At 43.9% G+C, this 15,565-nt stretch overlaps 1 protein-coding gene across 1 annotated transcript; it reads right to left on the reverse strand.

Annotated features, from left to right (window-relative positions):
- Positions 1–930: 930 nt before the first annotated feature.
- On the reverse strand, positions 931–12,438 carry LOC112402828 (PRAME family member 9/15-like). The gene is made up of 4 exons (XM_024750002.1): positions 12,152–12,438; positions 11,149–11,721; positions 9,580–10,016; positions 931–1,028 (listed from the first exon to the last, which is right to left on the reverse strand). Exons 1-4 carry the CDS (start codon positions 12,436–12,438, stop codon positions 931–933), a joined length of 1,395 nt encoding a protein of 464 aa, XP_024605770.1.
- Positions 12,439–15,565: the final 3,127 nt, after the last annotated feature.

The following is a 15,565-nucleotide window of genomic DNA, read 5'->3' on the forward strand; positions in this document are numbered from 1 at the left end:
GGTTCGGATTCCTTTTTAATTTTGCCTGTTTTAAAGTCTCACTTGAATTTGTGGCAAACTCTTTTTAAATGTCCAGGTCTCCTTCAATAAAACAGGTGCACTCATGTCAAGCCTGGCTGGAACTTGGGCAGGTTAGTTTTGCAAGGCCCCCAAACTGCTGTTATCTGTACATTCATAATTTTGGCAGTTCTTTCATTTTCTCATTTCTGTAAGGTTTTAGAAATTTGCCAGGAATTGTGATAGGGCATTAGTACGCACGGTAGTACAATAAAGTTCATGCCTTTTATTTTTTATGATTTTGTTTATTTTCTTTTTTGTTTATTTTTTTATTTTTTGGCTGCATCGGGTCATAGTTGCAGCACACGGGATATTTGTTGAGGCACGTGGGATCTTTCCTTACGGTGCGTGGTCTCTTCGTTGGGGTGCTCAGCTTTCTCTCTAGTCATGGCGTGAGGTTTTCTCTCTCTAGTTGTAGCGCATAGGCTGAATAGTTGTGGCGTGTGGGTTTAGTTGCCCTGCAGCATGTGGAATCTTAGCTCCCCAAGATCGAACCCACATCCCCTGCATTGGAAGGTGGATTCTTTACCACTGGACCACCAGTGGGAAGTCCCATAAAGTTCATGTCTTTTCACTAGTCTGGACAATTATTCATCTAATCCTTCTAGAACAATGGAATTTAATATTGGATCATTCTGATGGTTCAAGGAATTCTCTGGATCAATGCCAGAGTGCTGTTTGTATGTCTTTTCAAACCTTTTAAAATAATCAAATAGTTTCTCCTGGCCTCTGATTGTGTTGATCGACCTTGGCCCAATCTATTTTCTGAGGGAAAATTTGGGGGATAGCCTGATATAAGTTTTGGGCTTCATTTAAATTTCTGGTGATCTGTAGCCTCATGTTTATAAAACTCCTTCATAGGTGTCTTTCAGTTTATGTCTTGGAGCCATTCTTTTGCTCAATGAGCTGGTACAAGTCTGAATATCCAGGCTCCTGAGTTCTTAATGTAAGATCAAATTCCTTAGCAAAATCTAAAGGATCACGTAAAGGATTTGGAAAATCCTTAGTTAAATTCCTAAGTCCTGTCCTTGTCCAAAGGGTATAAGTAATGGCAGTTCTCCCCTCTGCTTGTGCCCTTTAAGGGAGCTGCCATTACCTTGGAATTCCTTTCATTTTCTACTGTGGACTCAATAATTTTTTTTTTCTCTTGGTGGGAGGGAGGGCAGGAAGGTCAGGGCTGGGGAACTCATAGAGGAGAGGATATAAAGAAGCCTGAGAAGGAGGTTGAGGATAAAGATGTAGAAAAGAAACACTCGTTCTGAGGCTTTTTCCAATTTAGCCACCATTTCTAAAAATTTTCAGTTTGTTTCTTGCAATGAAGCCATTTTATTATTCCCTCATTGAGGCTTCCAGGTAACAATTAAAATATACATCCCATTCTGGTTGTTTGATTTTATCGCTGGCTCTTTTTCATTTATCATACAAATAAATCAATTCAGATAAATAAGAAATGTCCAGTTTGGGCCATCTCAGGGAAAAGTTATCTTTGGTCAGATTTTCCCATTTAGTTAAATACTTGCAAGTGTCTGTTCCATAAGTATTATATCTAAAATTAGCTGGTGTTTCCATAGGTGGCTATCCCTCTGGGAGCTGTTTGGCTTTCAAGGCTCAGTTTCCCGTTATTCATTTGGTAGTCTAATTCAGATATGAAATATGATCTGAACAAATTTCTAGGACAATGTGATGGATTGGATATGTGCTGCTTCTGAATCTAGCTCACAATGAGTTACCTTTGGGTCCGTTCAACTGTCTTAAATGTCTTCGTTTCTCCTTCTGACAGTCTAAAACTGCCATGGGTGCCTGGGATACTAGGTGATCAGCATTTTTATGTCATGTGGCAAGCAGAATTTACTTAATGATTGTAGCGGTATCCTCTGTGGGGACTGTTAAATGTCATGAGAATTGACCCTCAGACACTTCAGAGCTAGGTTCTCAATTGCCTGAGAATGCCTTGTGGCCAGAAGGGGCAGATGTCACATTTTCTTTGGAGCTGAGCAGGTACAGTCTCTTATTTCAATAGCAAATAGTTTGTTCTGACCGTATGATAATTTGTTCTCAATTTAAGCCAAAATTAACAAAGATTTTATGTTTCTCTAGGCTTCCTGCCCAGATCCTCCTAGGTCCCCATTTTGGGAAATTCATTGGTGACCCTTAAGATTCCAAGTTAAAGCAAAAACATTTCAAATGAAATTCAGGATGTCATTTAAAACAGGTATCAGGAGAACTCACCAAAGCACCTGAGGAGTATGAAGAAGCCACTGGAGCCCAAAGGTCCCATGCTGACACCAAGTGCCGATTTGGGATAGACTCCAGGTATCCTCTGGTGGGTGTCTCTGATATCCTGCCAACTATGCTAAGAAGATGTTGACAGTAAGTCAAATAACAAACAAACTAAGAAGAAAGAAAAGAGATTTTTATTTCAGCCAAACTGAGGATTATAACCAGGAAACAGATCCTCAGAAGCTCTGAGAACTCTTCCATTGCTCAGGAGGTAAGATGCAATTTTATACATTTTTGTGACAAAGAATTTGTGTGTCATATTGACATATTATTGTACATAACGTTCTTCAAAGATTTTTTTTGGTCAGTCATGCCTGTACAGAGAAAGTCTTTGATCAATGTGACCTGCTTTATGAGTGAAAAAAATTAATCTTAAAATTGAAATGCTGGCATCTGAAGAAAGGAACCATTGTTCTCAAAGGTGGAGTAGAAAAAAACATCATTTTTTCTTCTTCAGGTTACAACATAATGATTTGATATATGTATATATTGCAAAATGATTACCACCATTAATTCGCTTAACATCCATAACCTCATACAGTTACAAAAACTTTTCTTTCTCCTGATGAGAACTTTTAAGATCTACTCTCTTAGCAACTGTCAAACACACTATAGAGTACTATATACAGTACATCCCCATGACTTTATTTTTTTTAGATTTTTTTTAACATCTTTATTGGAGTATAATTGCTTTACAATGGTGTGTTAGTTTCTGCTTTAAAACAAAATGAATCAGTTATATATACACATATGTTCCCATATCTCTTCCCTCTTGCGTCTCCCTCCCCCCCACACTCTCTATCCCACCCCTCCAGGCGGTCACAAAGCACCGAGCTGATCTCCCTGTGCTATGCGGCTGCTTCCCAGCAGCTATCTACCTTATGTTTGGTAGTGTATAGATGTCCATGCCTCTCTCTCGCTTTGTCCATGACTTATTTTTTTAATAACTGGAAGTTGGTATCTTTTGACCACCTTCATTTATTTCCTACATCCTCCCATCCTGCCTCTGGCAACCACCAATCTGTTCTCTGTATCTATGATTCTATTTTTCTTAGATTTTACATATAAGTGAGATCTTACAGTTTTTGTCTTTCTCTGACTCATTTCCCTTAGCATAAAGCCCTCAAGGTCCATCCATGTTGATGCAAATGGCAGCATTTCTTACTTTTTTATAGCTGAGTAATGTTCCTCTATAGTAATATATCATATTTTCTCCATCATCCATTGATGGGCACTTAGGTTGTTTCCAAATCTTGGTTATTGTAAATAATGCAGCATTGAATATGAGGTTCCAGAAATCTTTTTGAGATAATGATTTAATTTCCATATTTCCCTGGTGTTAACAGAATTTGTAGGGATAAAAGTGAAAATATGACATGAGAGACTTGCTCTGAGGAAGAGGGACTAGATTCCTCCCACTCAGTCACAGCTTTCTCTGGAAACTGAAAAATTTGAGGGAGTGGTGGAGGCAGAGTCCTCACACTGTGCAGTGGTCCATAGGGACAACCATGCATTAATTAAAAGACTTGCTCATCCCCACATCATGTATATGAATTGACCATTCAGTGATCTGAGCTCCCACAGTGGTTTTAGATGGCCAGAGGGAGAAACAAAGACGCAAAAGACAGCTGAAATCACTCTACAGTGCCACCTACAGGAGGTAAGCTCACAGCGGCACATTGGCTCACCACACAATTTCTTTAGTAAATTTTATTCCCAACAAATTCAAGTTTAAAATGGGAAACAAAGGGCTTCCCTGGTGGCGCAGTGGTTGAGAGTCCGCCTGCCGATGCAGGGGACACGGGTTCGTGCCCCGGTCTGGGGAGATCCCACATGCCGCGGAGCGGCTGGATCAAATAGAGAAATGAGGGGTGTTAGAAAGCCGACTTCCGACTAACACCCAAGCCTGACTCACTTACAATATGCATGGAGCTTACACTTGCAAGAAACTACTTACTTGGGGAAATTATATTAAGGGAGATCTCAATTTTATTTTATTTTATTTTATTTTATTTTATTTTATTTTATTTTATTTATTTATTTATTTTTTTTGCGGTACGCGGGTCTCTCACTGTTGTGGCCTTTCCTGTTGTGGAGCACAGGCTCTGGACGCGCAGGCTCAGCAGCCATGGCTCACGGGCCTAAGCCGCTCCGTGGCATGTGGGATCTTCCCGGACTGGGGCACGAACCCGCGTCCCCCGCATCGGCAGGCAGACCCTCAACCACTGCACCACGAGGGAAGCCTGAGATCTCAATTTTAAATGACCAAATGGGGTTCTTTTGACATTCCAAATTTAATAGATTTGCACACATAGTCAGGAAAAGCCAGCTTGATAAAATATCTTTTCACAATCCTAAACTTACAGAAACAAAAGCCCTTCTAGGAGTCAGGTGCATTTATCTCCCCATTTCTTTGAGAGGTAAATGTTCTATCTGATCTTCTTAGGTGTTTTTATTTTTCCCCTGGGTTTTGAGAGCTTGGTCTCTGCCATCCAAAAGGTACACATATTGTGTCCATATGACAACCAGTCAAATAGATTGGGATTCTGAGCAGCATTTTTGGCTGTGCCAACTTTCAGAGGTCTTTGTCATCTTAACCTTTGTTGCCTCCACCTATACAACAAAGACTTTTTACTTTCTTAGACTATTTTTAGGAGTAAACGTTCTAGACCTTGTGAAGCTTACATCCTTTGCATTGTCTTGTGGGGACTACTCATGAATCTTATTTCTTTAAATTGCTATTAAAATATCAATACTACTGGAGGGAGCTTCAAGATGGCGGAAGAGTAAGACACGGAGATCACCTTCCTCCCCACAGATACACCAGAAATACATCTACACGTGGAACAACCCCTACAGAACACCTACTGAACGCTGGCAGAAGACCTCAGACCTCCCAAAAGGCAAGAAAGTCCCCACATACCTGGGTAGGGCAAAAGAAAAAAGAATAAACAGAGACAAAAGAATAGGGATGGGACCTGCACCAGTGGGAGAGAGCCGTGAAGGAGGAAAGGTTTCCACACACTAGAAGGCCCTTTGCGGGCGGAGACTGCGGGTGGTAGAGAGGGGAGTTTTGGAGCCGCAGAGGAGAGCACAGCAACAGGGGTGCGGGGGGAAAAGCAGAGAGATTCCCGCACAGAGGATCGGTGCCGACCGACCGGCACTCACCAGCCCGAGAGGCTTGTCTGCTCACCCGCCGGGGCGGGCAGGGCAGGGAGCTGAGGCTCTGGCTTCGGTCGAGCACCAGGGGAGGACTGGGGTTGGCGGCGTGAACACAGCCTGCAGGGGGTTAGTGCACCACGGCTGGCCAGGAGGGAATCCGGGGAAAAGTCTGTACCTGCCGAAGAGACAAGAGACTTTTTCTTCCCTCTTTGTTTCCTGGTGCGCGAGGAGAGGGGATTAAGAACGCTGCTTGGAGGAGCTCCAGAGACGGGCGCGAGCCGCAGATAAAAGCGCGGACCCCAGAGACGGGCATGAGACACTAAGGCTGTTGCTGCCGCCACCAAGAAGCCTGTGTGCGAGCACAGGTCACTCTCCACACCCCCCTTCCAGGGAGCCACTTTTGTTTGTTTGTTTTATTTTGTTTTTTTTCTTTTTATTTCTTAATAATTATTTTTTTATTTTAATAACTTTATTATATTTTATCTGACTTTATTTGTTGTTGTTGTGGTGGTAGTGGTGGTGGTACAGGGGCCTCTCACTGTTGTGGCCTCTCCCGTTGTGCGGCAACAGGCTCCAGACGCGCAGGCTCAGCGGCCATGGCTCACGGGCCCAGCCGCTCCGCGGCATGTGGGATCTTCCCAGACCGGGGCACGAACCCATGTCCCCTGCATCGGCAGGCAGACTCTCAACCACTGCGCCACCAGGGAAGCCCTATCTGACTTTATTTTATTTTACTTTAGCTTCTTTCTTTCTTTCTTTTTTTCCTTCCTTCCTCCTCCCTCCCTTCCTTCCTCCCTCCCTCCCTCCTTTCTTTCTTTCTTTCTACTTCTACTAATTCTTTCTTTGTACTTTTTCTCCCTTTTATTCTGAGCAGTGTGGATGAAAGGCTCTTGGTGCTGCAATCCATAAGGTTAACAGCGTATCTTTCAGCAGAAACTCTGCAAGGCAGAAGGGACGGGCAGGACATATTTAAAGTGATGGAGAAACACCTGCAACCAAGATTACTCTACACAGCAAGGATCTCATTCAGATTTGATGGAGAAATTAAAACCTTTACAGACAAGCAAAAGCTGAGAGAGTTCAGCACCACCAAATCAACTTTACAACAACTGCTAAAGGAACTTCTCTAGGCAAGAAACACAAGAGAAGGAAAAAACCTACAATAACGAACCCAAAACAATTAAGAAAATGGGAAAAATTGAGCTATTTGTAATGAGGTGGATAGACCTAGAGTCTGTCATACAGAGTGAAGTAAGTCAGAAAGAGAAAGACAAATACTGTATGCTAACACATATATACGGAATTTAAGGAAAAAAATGTCAGGAAGAACCTAGGGGTAAGACAGGAATAAAGACACAGACCTACTAGAGAATGGACTTGAGGATATGGGGAGGGGGAAGGGTAAGCTCTGACAAAGCGAGAGAGAGGCATGGACATATATACACTACCAAATGTAAGGTAGATAGCTAGTGGGAAGCAGCCACAGAGCAAAGGGAGATCAGCTTGGTGCTTTGTGACCACCTAGAGGGGTAGGATAGGGAGGGAGGGAGGGAGGGAGACGCAAGAGGGAAGAGATATGGGATCATATGTATACGTATAACTGATTAACTTTGTTATAAAGCAGAAACTAACACACCATTGTAAAGCAGTTATACTCCAATAAAGATGTAAAAAAATAAAAATAAAAGACAATTTATATCTTCTATATTTATATAAATTAACACAAATATTTATACTAAACGAGCATTTACATTACAGCAGATGTTTTTAGAATGCTGAACACTACAGACCTGCTTGCAACACTGGTTTATGTCATTTGATCTACCAGCAGGTGGCCTAGGAGTCCTGAGGCTCAGAATGTCTATCACCAGAGAGGAATGGAATCTTTCCTATGACATTCCCCCTGTCCCTCCCAGTGCCGGCTGCCAAAGCAGCTTGGGTGAATAATGATTCATTGCTGGCCTCATGTAAATGATGAGCCCTTTCCTCTTTCCTTCCTGTTGTAAGAATAGAGGGTAAGCTTGAGGAATGAAGGATCCTGGGGGTGTCTGCTAGCAGGTGAAAAGAAGGACACAAGTCATTTATTGAGCTCCTACTGTATGCCAGGTCCAGCGCTAAGACCTCAACATGCATCATCTCATTCATTCTACAGGAACCTCATATGCTGTTTGTGCATGATTACCTCCATCTTATGGAGAAGCTGTGCCTCTTGCCTAAGATCATCCTAGCTCAATATCCACTCCATCCCCTGAGCCAACAGTACCAGCCCCTGAATTCTCAGCAAGGAACCTTTATTTGGGTTCCCTTTGTTTATGGTCTCTGTGATGGTTAATTTTATGTAACATTGGTTCTGGGTATTTCTGAGATGGTGTTTCTGGAAGAGATTAGCGTTTGAATCCATCAACTGAGTAAAGAGATCTGTCCTCACCAATGTGGGTGGGCATCATCCAATATCTTGGGGGCCTGAGTGAACAAGACACTCTTCTCTCCCTCTTTCTCTTCTTGACCATGAACATAGAAGCTTTGGCTCTTGAGACTTGAGACTCCAGGACTTACATGAGTGGCCCCCTGGTTCTCAAGTCTTTAGCCTCATACTTGGAGTTACATCATCATCTCCCCCAGTTTTCAGCCCTAAGCTTCGGCCTGAGTTATAAAACTGGCTTCACTCGTACTCTAGCTTTCAGACTGTGAGCCCTCTGTCTCTGTAACCATGTAAATCCATTCCCATAATAAATCCCTCCTAATATATATCTGTATATACAGATGACTCGTGAACAACATACCTTTGAACTGCTCAGATCCACTTACCCGTGAATATTTCCCTATAGTAAATGTAGCCCTACACCGTCTGCAGATGGCTGAATCCGAGGATGTGGAACTGAGGGTAGGGAAGGTTGACTATGAGTTATAAGATGTATAGAGGAGGTGTTTTTTTATACATGCTGATATGTTGATAATAAAGCATGCTATACTAGTCTTCCCTGATAGGGAGAGATAGTAGGTGTTATAGGATTAATGTCAGTCTTTCAATGACATGACATAACCCTACAAAAGGATATAATTTCTTAATGTGGTTTGGAAATACTAAAACCCTGTTATATGCCCGTATGATTTTAGTATTATGCTAAAAGGAAATTGTATGTCTTTACTGGTCACAACTAGTTTAATTCAAGGAAGACGACTACCCCCTCATGACAAGCATGGGTTGACAAGGACAAGAGACTTTGGTTCATCTGCAGTGTGGACGACCCCTTTCAGAACTGGAGGTCTTGACTTGTGTAGTGAAGCCCTTTCCCAGCACACACGAAGGCCAGGAACTGGCACTAATGGACCCACTTAAAGAACTATGGGGACTGCTCATGTCCAGGGTCATGGCCTGAGTCAGCAGTTAGGGCCCTGTCAAGAGCTTGTTTTCACATTCCTGTCATCACCTGATGACAGACGTAGGTAAGGAGGTCAAAGATGTCCAAGACAGAATAGAGAACTGATGGCAATAGTAGGATTCCCAATCATAGACAATTTGGTGCATTTTCTTTCAACAGTAACTGGAGATTACTGAGGTGAAAACAGAGAAAACAGGATAATATACCGTGGAGGACATTAGTCCATTTACACTGAAGGTCTCTTTATTTCTGACCATTTCTTTACAATCACCCCCGCTCCAAGGGATAATGCCAACACGTGTGTCTCCAGCCCAAATTCCCATCCAGAAATTTAGATTCATATTTCTGATGCTATAAGCACATGTCCCTGAAAGTCCCCTCACCTCCCAGCATCTACATTTCCAGTGCAATCCTATACCTGTGCTGGATCACCTTTCCTTTTCCCATTCACATTGAGCTGATATCTGAAATCACAGGTCTGTTTTCCTTTCATGATGCATCTATTGTCTAGATTTTTATTTCCAAATGCCCAGAAGAAAGCTTTTGATAGATGCACCCAACTAGGCAGAGATATAGCAGTGGTATAGAAAGGGCTCCTCTTGATAGAATGTCTTATTGCCCCAGCGAGGACATGGGCTGGAGCTAAGCCAGAGGGCCCTGGGACATCCTAAATTCCTCATAATCTCAATTAGCTCACCCCGAAGCTGGGCAAGTCTGCCCAGGTGGAGAGCTCCATGAGGGCTGTAACTTTCCTGAGGGGTAGGATAAAACTCCTCGCTTAAGTGGGGCATACCAGTGGTGTGACACAGCAGCTTCTCCATGATGGTCATAGAGAGGAGGTTCCCACACAGGCTAAGGGTCCTGAGCTGGGAACAGTGGCTCAGGACAGGCAGGATGCACTCAAGTTGAAAGTCACTGATCCCACACTGCTCTAAGTTCAGTTCCTGGAGGGAGGCTGCAACTTGCTCCAGGAGAACTTGGAGGAGCTCAGGACTAAAGCCGGTCAGCGTGACACCACTCAGATCCAGGCCTTTTAGCTGACGGATGTTTGGGCACTGAGACAGATGGAGCAAGTCTGAATCTGTAAGCCGGCAGTTGGTTATTGAGACGTTGTCCAAGGGGGTCTTCAGGCATCTGGGGGGAAAACAAGCCATTAGGTCTGAGAATCCAGGGTGGCATGAGCTAAAGTTGGCAGATAGTTGATTTGCCCAAAGCCAAGGTCCTACTAACTGCCTTAAGAAAGTCAATACCTAGAATGACCAGTCTCATTTTAGACTGACTCCTGTCATCTTCTTTGTGTGAGTGGGTCAACTTTACAGTATCTTGAAAGCTCTCTTTCATCATGGGTCAAGCAGGGTGAAACTTACTTCGCCTCTTTTAAATGATGAATGAAGATAATGAAATGCACTAGAACCTACTCAGCAGAGAACCTAACACTGAGTCTCAATCAAGTGTGGGCATCACTGAATTTGAATATTGGGAGAGAAAATATAAAATGCTTTCAACTCAGGCTTCTTTCAGACCATGCTTAAGCCCTAGGCACCTGTATCTCTGGGCCAGTTGAGGCTGGTGGGAGACATGTATAGAGAATCAAACTGGACAAGATCCCACATCATCAACAGGGGTTGCCAGTCTGCAGGGGCTCACTGACACCCCTGCATCATCTGCAAACCACCTTCCACTTTCTATTATCTGTGGCTGCTGCTCCACTGCCATCCTCTCAGAATCATGCATTTCTTAAATATTAATTTTCTGGAGCAGAAGACAGCCTTTTAGAGACTGGGAATCTCAGACAAGCTCACTGTGTTCACAAACCTGGTAAGCACAGAGATTCTCTCTCTCTTTCTCTCTCTTTCTGCCACGCAGCTTGTGGGACGGTAGTTTCCCAAGCCCTCAGCCATGAAAGTGCAGAGTTCTAACCGCTGGACATCCAGGGAATTCCCCAGAGCTTCTCCTTAGAATTGCTCGGGTCTGAGGTAGTTTCGCTTCTTTAATGCCCTCTTCACTTACCTAATTTCCTAAGTCATCTGACATAGATATCTCTTTCTAAGGAAGAACCTATGTCCACCCTCACTGGATCCTAACCCTATGATCTATAGCTTTCTACTATGGTGTCCCATTACAGAACGTCTATAGCAGTTTGTTCCTCTACCTTGATTTGTGTGGTTATGGGATACCGCACTTCAGGATAGAGCAGCAAATGACATGGTTCACGTGACATTCTAGTGTTGTGTTCACCGTTACCTGGTCAGTGGCCCACTCTCACCTGAGCATCTGGTCCAGGCAGCCTTCAAGGAAGGAGGGAGATTCCAGATGGAGATCCCGGAGGTGGTGCAGCCTGAGGAACTGAGAGGTAATTTGGACGACGTGCTGCTGTTCCAGCTCCTCAAAGGCAGACACAAGAATGGGGGAGAGAAGGAGTCTCTGCACATTACCCATCTGGCCCAGGAGAGCAGCAAACACGGCCAGGGTGGACAGATGCCAGGTGCAGTTCACTTGCACCTCCTGGATACAGTCCAGCTGCACCCTGCTCAGGACCGTCATAATATTTTCCATGGACATTTTAACAATTTTCAGCTTCTTACAGCACAGGTGTATGGAAGCTTTCCGCTGCTCCACCCACCTGATGAGGTAGGTGAGGAAATTATCCAGGGTCCTTTTCTTCAGACGAAGTTCTATGAACACCTCCAAGGGAGCCACGGGCTGCTGTGTCATTGACCTGTGCTCAGCCACTGGTACCATTCCTGAGCTTGAGCACCCGTGAGTGCTGGCTCCAGACCACACGCTCCAGAAAGTCTGGCCAGTATCCTGTAAATCCAGCACTTGCAGTTTGCACCTCCTATGAGGAACAGATTAGTGGGGGTGCATTAAAATCCACACAGAATAAAACCACTGTCTCAGAATTGACCACAGACTGTCCACCTATGTTTTTAGTTCACATTCCTGTCATCACCTGCTGACTCCCCCTCTTCCCTCTCTGCCTCACTTTCCTCCGTCTCCCTTTCCCTTCCCCCCCTTTCTAGTTCTTCACTTCTAGTACTGTTAAGCGTCACAGGAAGGAGACGGGGCATGTTCTTTCAACCCCCCTTGCATCTTAGGTACCCTTACATATCAGGAAGGCATTTCCCATAGTGAGCCAAGGCCTCTGAACTCCCTTGCTGTCATCATCAGAACCCTCTTGTCCATCCCTTGTCCATCTACTTTCCCTCATCCCACCTGTCTCTTCCAGGAAGCCCAGGATTTTACCAGGCTATGCAAATCAGACTCACCTAGGACGAACCTTCTGGGCAAGTAGGACATCAAGTGCTTCCAGGACTGCTTGTAAGGGCCCCACATGAGGCATGTCTATCATGTCCCCCAGGGGCAGGCGGACAAAGGGCCAGGCTTGCACCATGGCCTTCAGGGTCTCGATGTGTCTTCCATGAAAGGCCTCCATGAACAGTGGTGGGAAGAGCTCAGTGGGCAGATCTTCCACAGCAGAAATGGCTGAGGCCTCATCCCTCAGCAGGCTTGCTCCCGCCAGGTCCAGGAGTCTGGGTGGGGTCTGGACACTCATCCTGACTCTGCTCCGAAAGGAATCCTGTGGAAACTGCCAGGGAACAAGGCATCGATTTCAGGCCAAGCAGGAGCACACCTCAGACTGCCTCCCAAACCTTCAGAAGTACCTACTCAGGCCAAGGTCACTGCCCTGGCAGAGGCGGAAGTGCCTCAATTAGCCCATATTACACTGTGGACTCAGGGGGCAGAAAACTATAACATGTTCCCTACTGGATCCAGAACAAGCATCTCACAAGTACCAATGAGGAGGAAAGGCAACCACTAGCTCATTCAGTTCCATCCACTGCTCTGCTTAATTCCTGTCCAACGGGAAGTGGGTACCAAGGAGCCTGAGAGCTGACTCCAATCTTTATGTGGGAAAGACTTGTAGACCATGACTTAGAGCCATAAATCTATGGGAAGAGGAGTGTCAGGTGGACCAACACAGCCTACATCCCCAGTTACCTCAGTTAACTTGGCTGGTAAAGATTAAGGAGATACTCCTACAATGAATGCTATTTGTCCACAAAATATATATTTTAAATTTCAAGAAATAACATTCCAAACAGATGTTTTTTACTAAGAATATCTGCTTGAGGGACTTCCCTGGTGGTCCAGTGGTTAAGACTCTGTGCTCCCAATGCAGGGGGCCGGGGTTCAATCCCTGATCAGGGAACTAGATCCCACGTGCTGCAACTAAAGATCCCTCATACCGCAACGAAGATTCCACATGCTGCAACTAAGACCTGGCTCAGCCAAATAAATAAATAAATATTTTAAAAAATAATATCTGCTTGGTGGGGACATTTAAAAATGAGATAAGTCAAAGAACAAATCAGAATATTTGAGATTTAGGCAAAACTACACTGAGAGGCAAAACCAAAACCTGAAATGTATTCATCTGAAAAAAATGATTTTTCAAAAACTCTCTGTGCCATCCAGAGATCCATGCTACCCTTCAAGATGAGCTTACCATGGGTAAGAAGAGGGTGTCCTTAGCTGAGGTTGGTAACTTACTGCTGTGATGGGGTTGGCGGGGTGCTCAGACCTCAGACCATGTGGAGACCCCAGCCAGTGACTCTGGAACCAGAAGATTCTGCATTCCTTCTTCAGAGGCTGAGGCTTTTATACACCTTTCTAATCCCATCATCCCTCTGGCCAACTACTAACTCAATCAGAAAAGGATCCTTGATTATATTCCATACTGCCCATTGGATTGATCCTGATTGGATCTCCATTCTTCTCCAGATTACTTGATTGAATCAGATATCCATTCAGGAAACAGAAAGAATGATGGAGGGGGAATCAAGGACCCATTCATGGATTCACTCCACAAACATTGACTGAATTCTACCAGTACAGACAGTTCTATTCCTGGGGGGTCAAACAGGAAAGGGATTATTGCTTCCTGACATCGGACAAGAAAAAAACATAACTTGAAACCATCATTATTGAGGGATCTTCGGCCATATCAAAGTTATCGAAATGTCCCTGAATTAAAACAGCTTCATTAAGACAGTGGTATGGTTCCCAAAGTAAACAAAATAAACATGTTTCTGTATCAACTTGTCACTTGGATGTTATGTAGCAAAGATACGAGATGATGACCCTATTCAGGGAGCAAGAGAAGAGCTTTTGTGGATGTGGCTGGTTTTCCAGCCTTAAGCCAAGCCTTCTGTGAAGGTGGGCATGTCAAGATCACAGTGAGAAGTAAAGGTGGGGGCTTCACCTCTTGGAGCTGAGCATTCCTGAAGGGACCACTGAATGACTGCAACAATTGAAAATAAAGAGTTCTTATTCTCCTAAGGAGGATGGAGACTTAAAGACATTTCTCTGGGTGATATTTGGAAAGTAAAAGAGAGTGGCTCGGAGGAAACAGTGTCACCTTTGAGGGTGTTTCCTCCTAGAAAGTTGGGATCAGCACAGCACACACCATGAAAAGACTAAATCTAAGAATGTGAGAAGAGGAAGAGATGTGAGTCCTGGAATCAGACATTTCCAAGACTGAGAGCCACTGAGGGTGGGCACTGTGGGCTCTTTGGGAACTTGGAGCCAGGGAAGAAATAAACGTGGGTCAGTAGCAAATAACACGGTCATCCAGGGGCAGGTGCTACCAAGAGAGGTTTTCTTTCAGTTTTTTTCTCACTGAAGACACTTTCCAGATGGCAAATAGCCCCAGACATTTTTCTGGTTATTGGAAGCCGAACCATAATCCCATTGGCCACTTTGCAAATGTATTTAGATAATTACTGTTTTCTCAAACTTAGCTAAGTTCAAGACAGATTCTGAACAGGGAGACACCATTAGGCACAGAAATAAAATTCTTTTCTCTTCATAAAGAGAGAAATTTTTTTCTCTTCTATTTGGTGTTTAAGGTTCTACCATATTCAGGGATGACTCCCACCTGGGCTGCATCACACAGAGATTCTTTTGAAGTTTAAGTTCACAAATAAAGGGAGACCTTCTCTATCTCTAAGAATTTTCCATGCCTCTCTCCCACCCCATTTATTTGATGCCCAAACAATTCTTATATAGCACTGACCACCAAGTCAAAGATTCTTTAAGGGTGTTTTCCCTCTGGGTCACATTCCGGAAGATTCCTTTCACCACATTTCTGCCATGGGTATAAATGACCTTTGCATAAAATAGGGTTAAATTGGATTCTACTCAATAGGCATTTTAACTCCCAGGCCAACCATCCCTTTTATTAAAGACCTGCGGTAGAGTGAGATTAGTACCAATGATAATCATAAACATCTCCGTTTATTGAACAAAAACTGGGTAAGAATGGTGCGGACGCTTTTTATTCACTACCTCAGATCACCTTCACAGAAAATCTAAACATCGCTGCTATTTTCTCCATTTTTAGGCTGGTGAATCAAGGTTTCTTCCAGGTAGAGGAATCTTCCCATTTCTGTGCAGTGAATAATTAGGTGACTGGATCAGAAGGACCCTTCAAATTGTCAGACAACTTAAATGTTGCAAAGGACTGACAAAGAGTCTTCACATGATGTTAGCGGAAACACGGAAAGTGCAGAGTTTAAGCTGGGGATGTTTCTATGGGGTGGCAGTTTCTATGAGGTCCAAAAAGACCATTGTTTTAAAGTGAGGAGTTGAAACTAATTCTCTGAAAAAAACTCGAGGGC

This window comes from Neophocaena asiaeorientalis, unplaced genomic scaffold, assembly GCF_003031525.2.
Source record: "Neophocaena asiaeorientalis asiaeorientalis breed wild unplaced genomic scaffold, Neophocaena_asiaeorientalis_V1.1 scaffold275, whole genome shotgun sequence".
Lineage (NCBI taxonomy): Eukaryota > Metazoa > Chordata > Mammalia > Artiodactyla > Phocoenidae > Neophocaena > Neophocaena asiaeorientalis.

Excerpts from the sequence above, each read along its gene's own strand:
- LOC112402828 (XM_024750002.1), bottom strand. The coding sequence starts at position 12,438 with ATGAGTGTCCAGACCCCACCCAGACTCCTGGACCTGGCGGGAGCAAGC. Across the intron at positions 11,722-12,151 it reads GCCCAGAAGGTTCGTCCTAG|GAGGTGCAAACTGCAAGTGC; the intron begins GTGAGTCTGATT and ends TGTTCCTCATAG. Across the intron at positions 10,017-11,148 it reads TGCCTGGACCAGATGCTCAG|ATGCCTGAAGACCCCCTTGG; the intron begins GTGAGAGTGGGC and ends TTTTCCCCCCAG.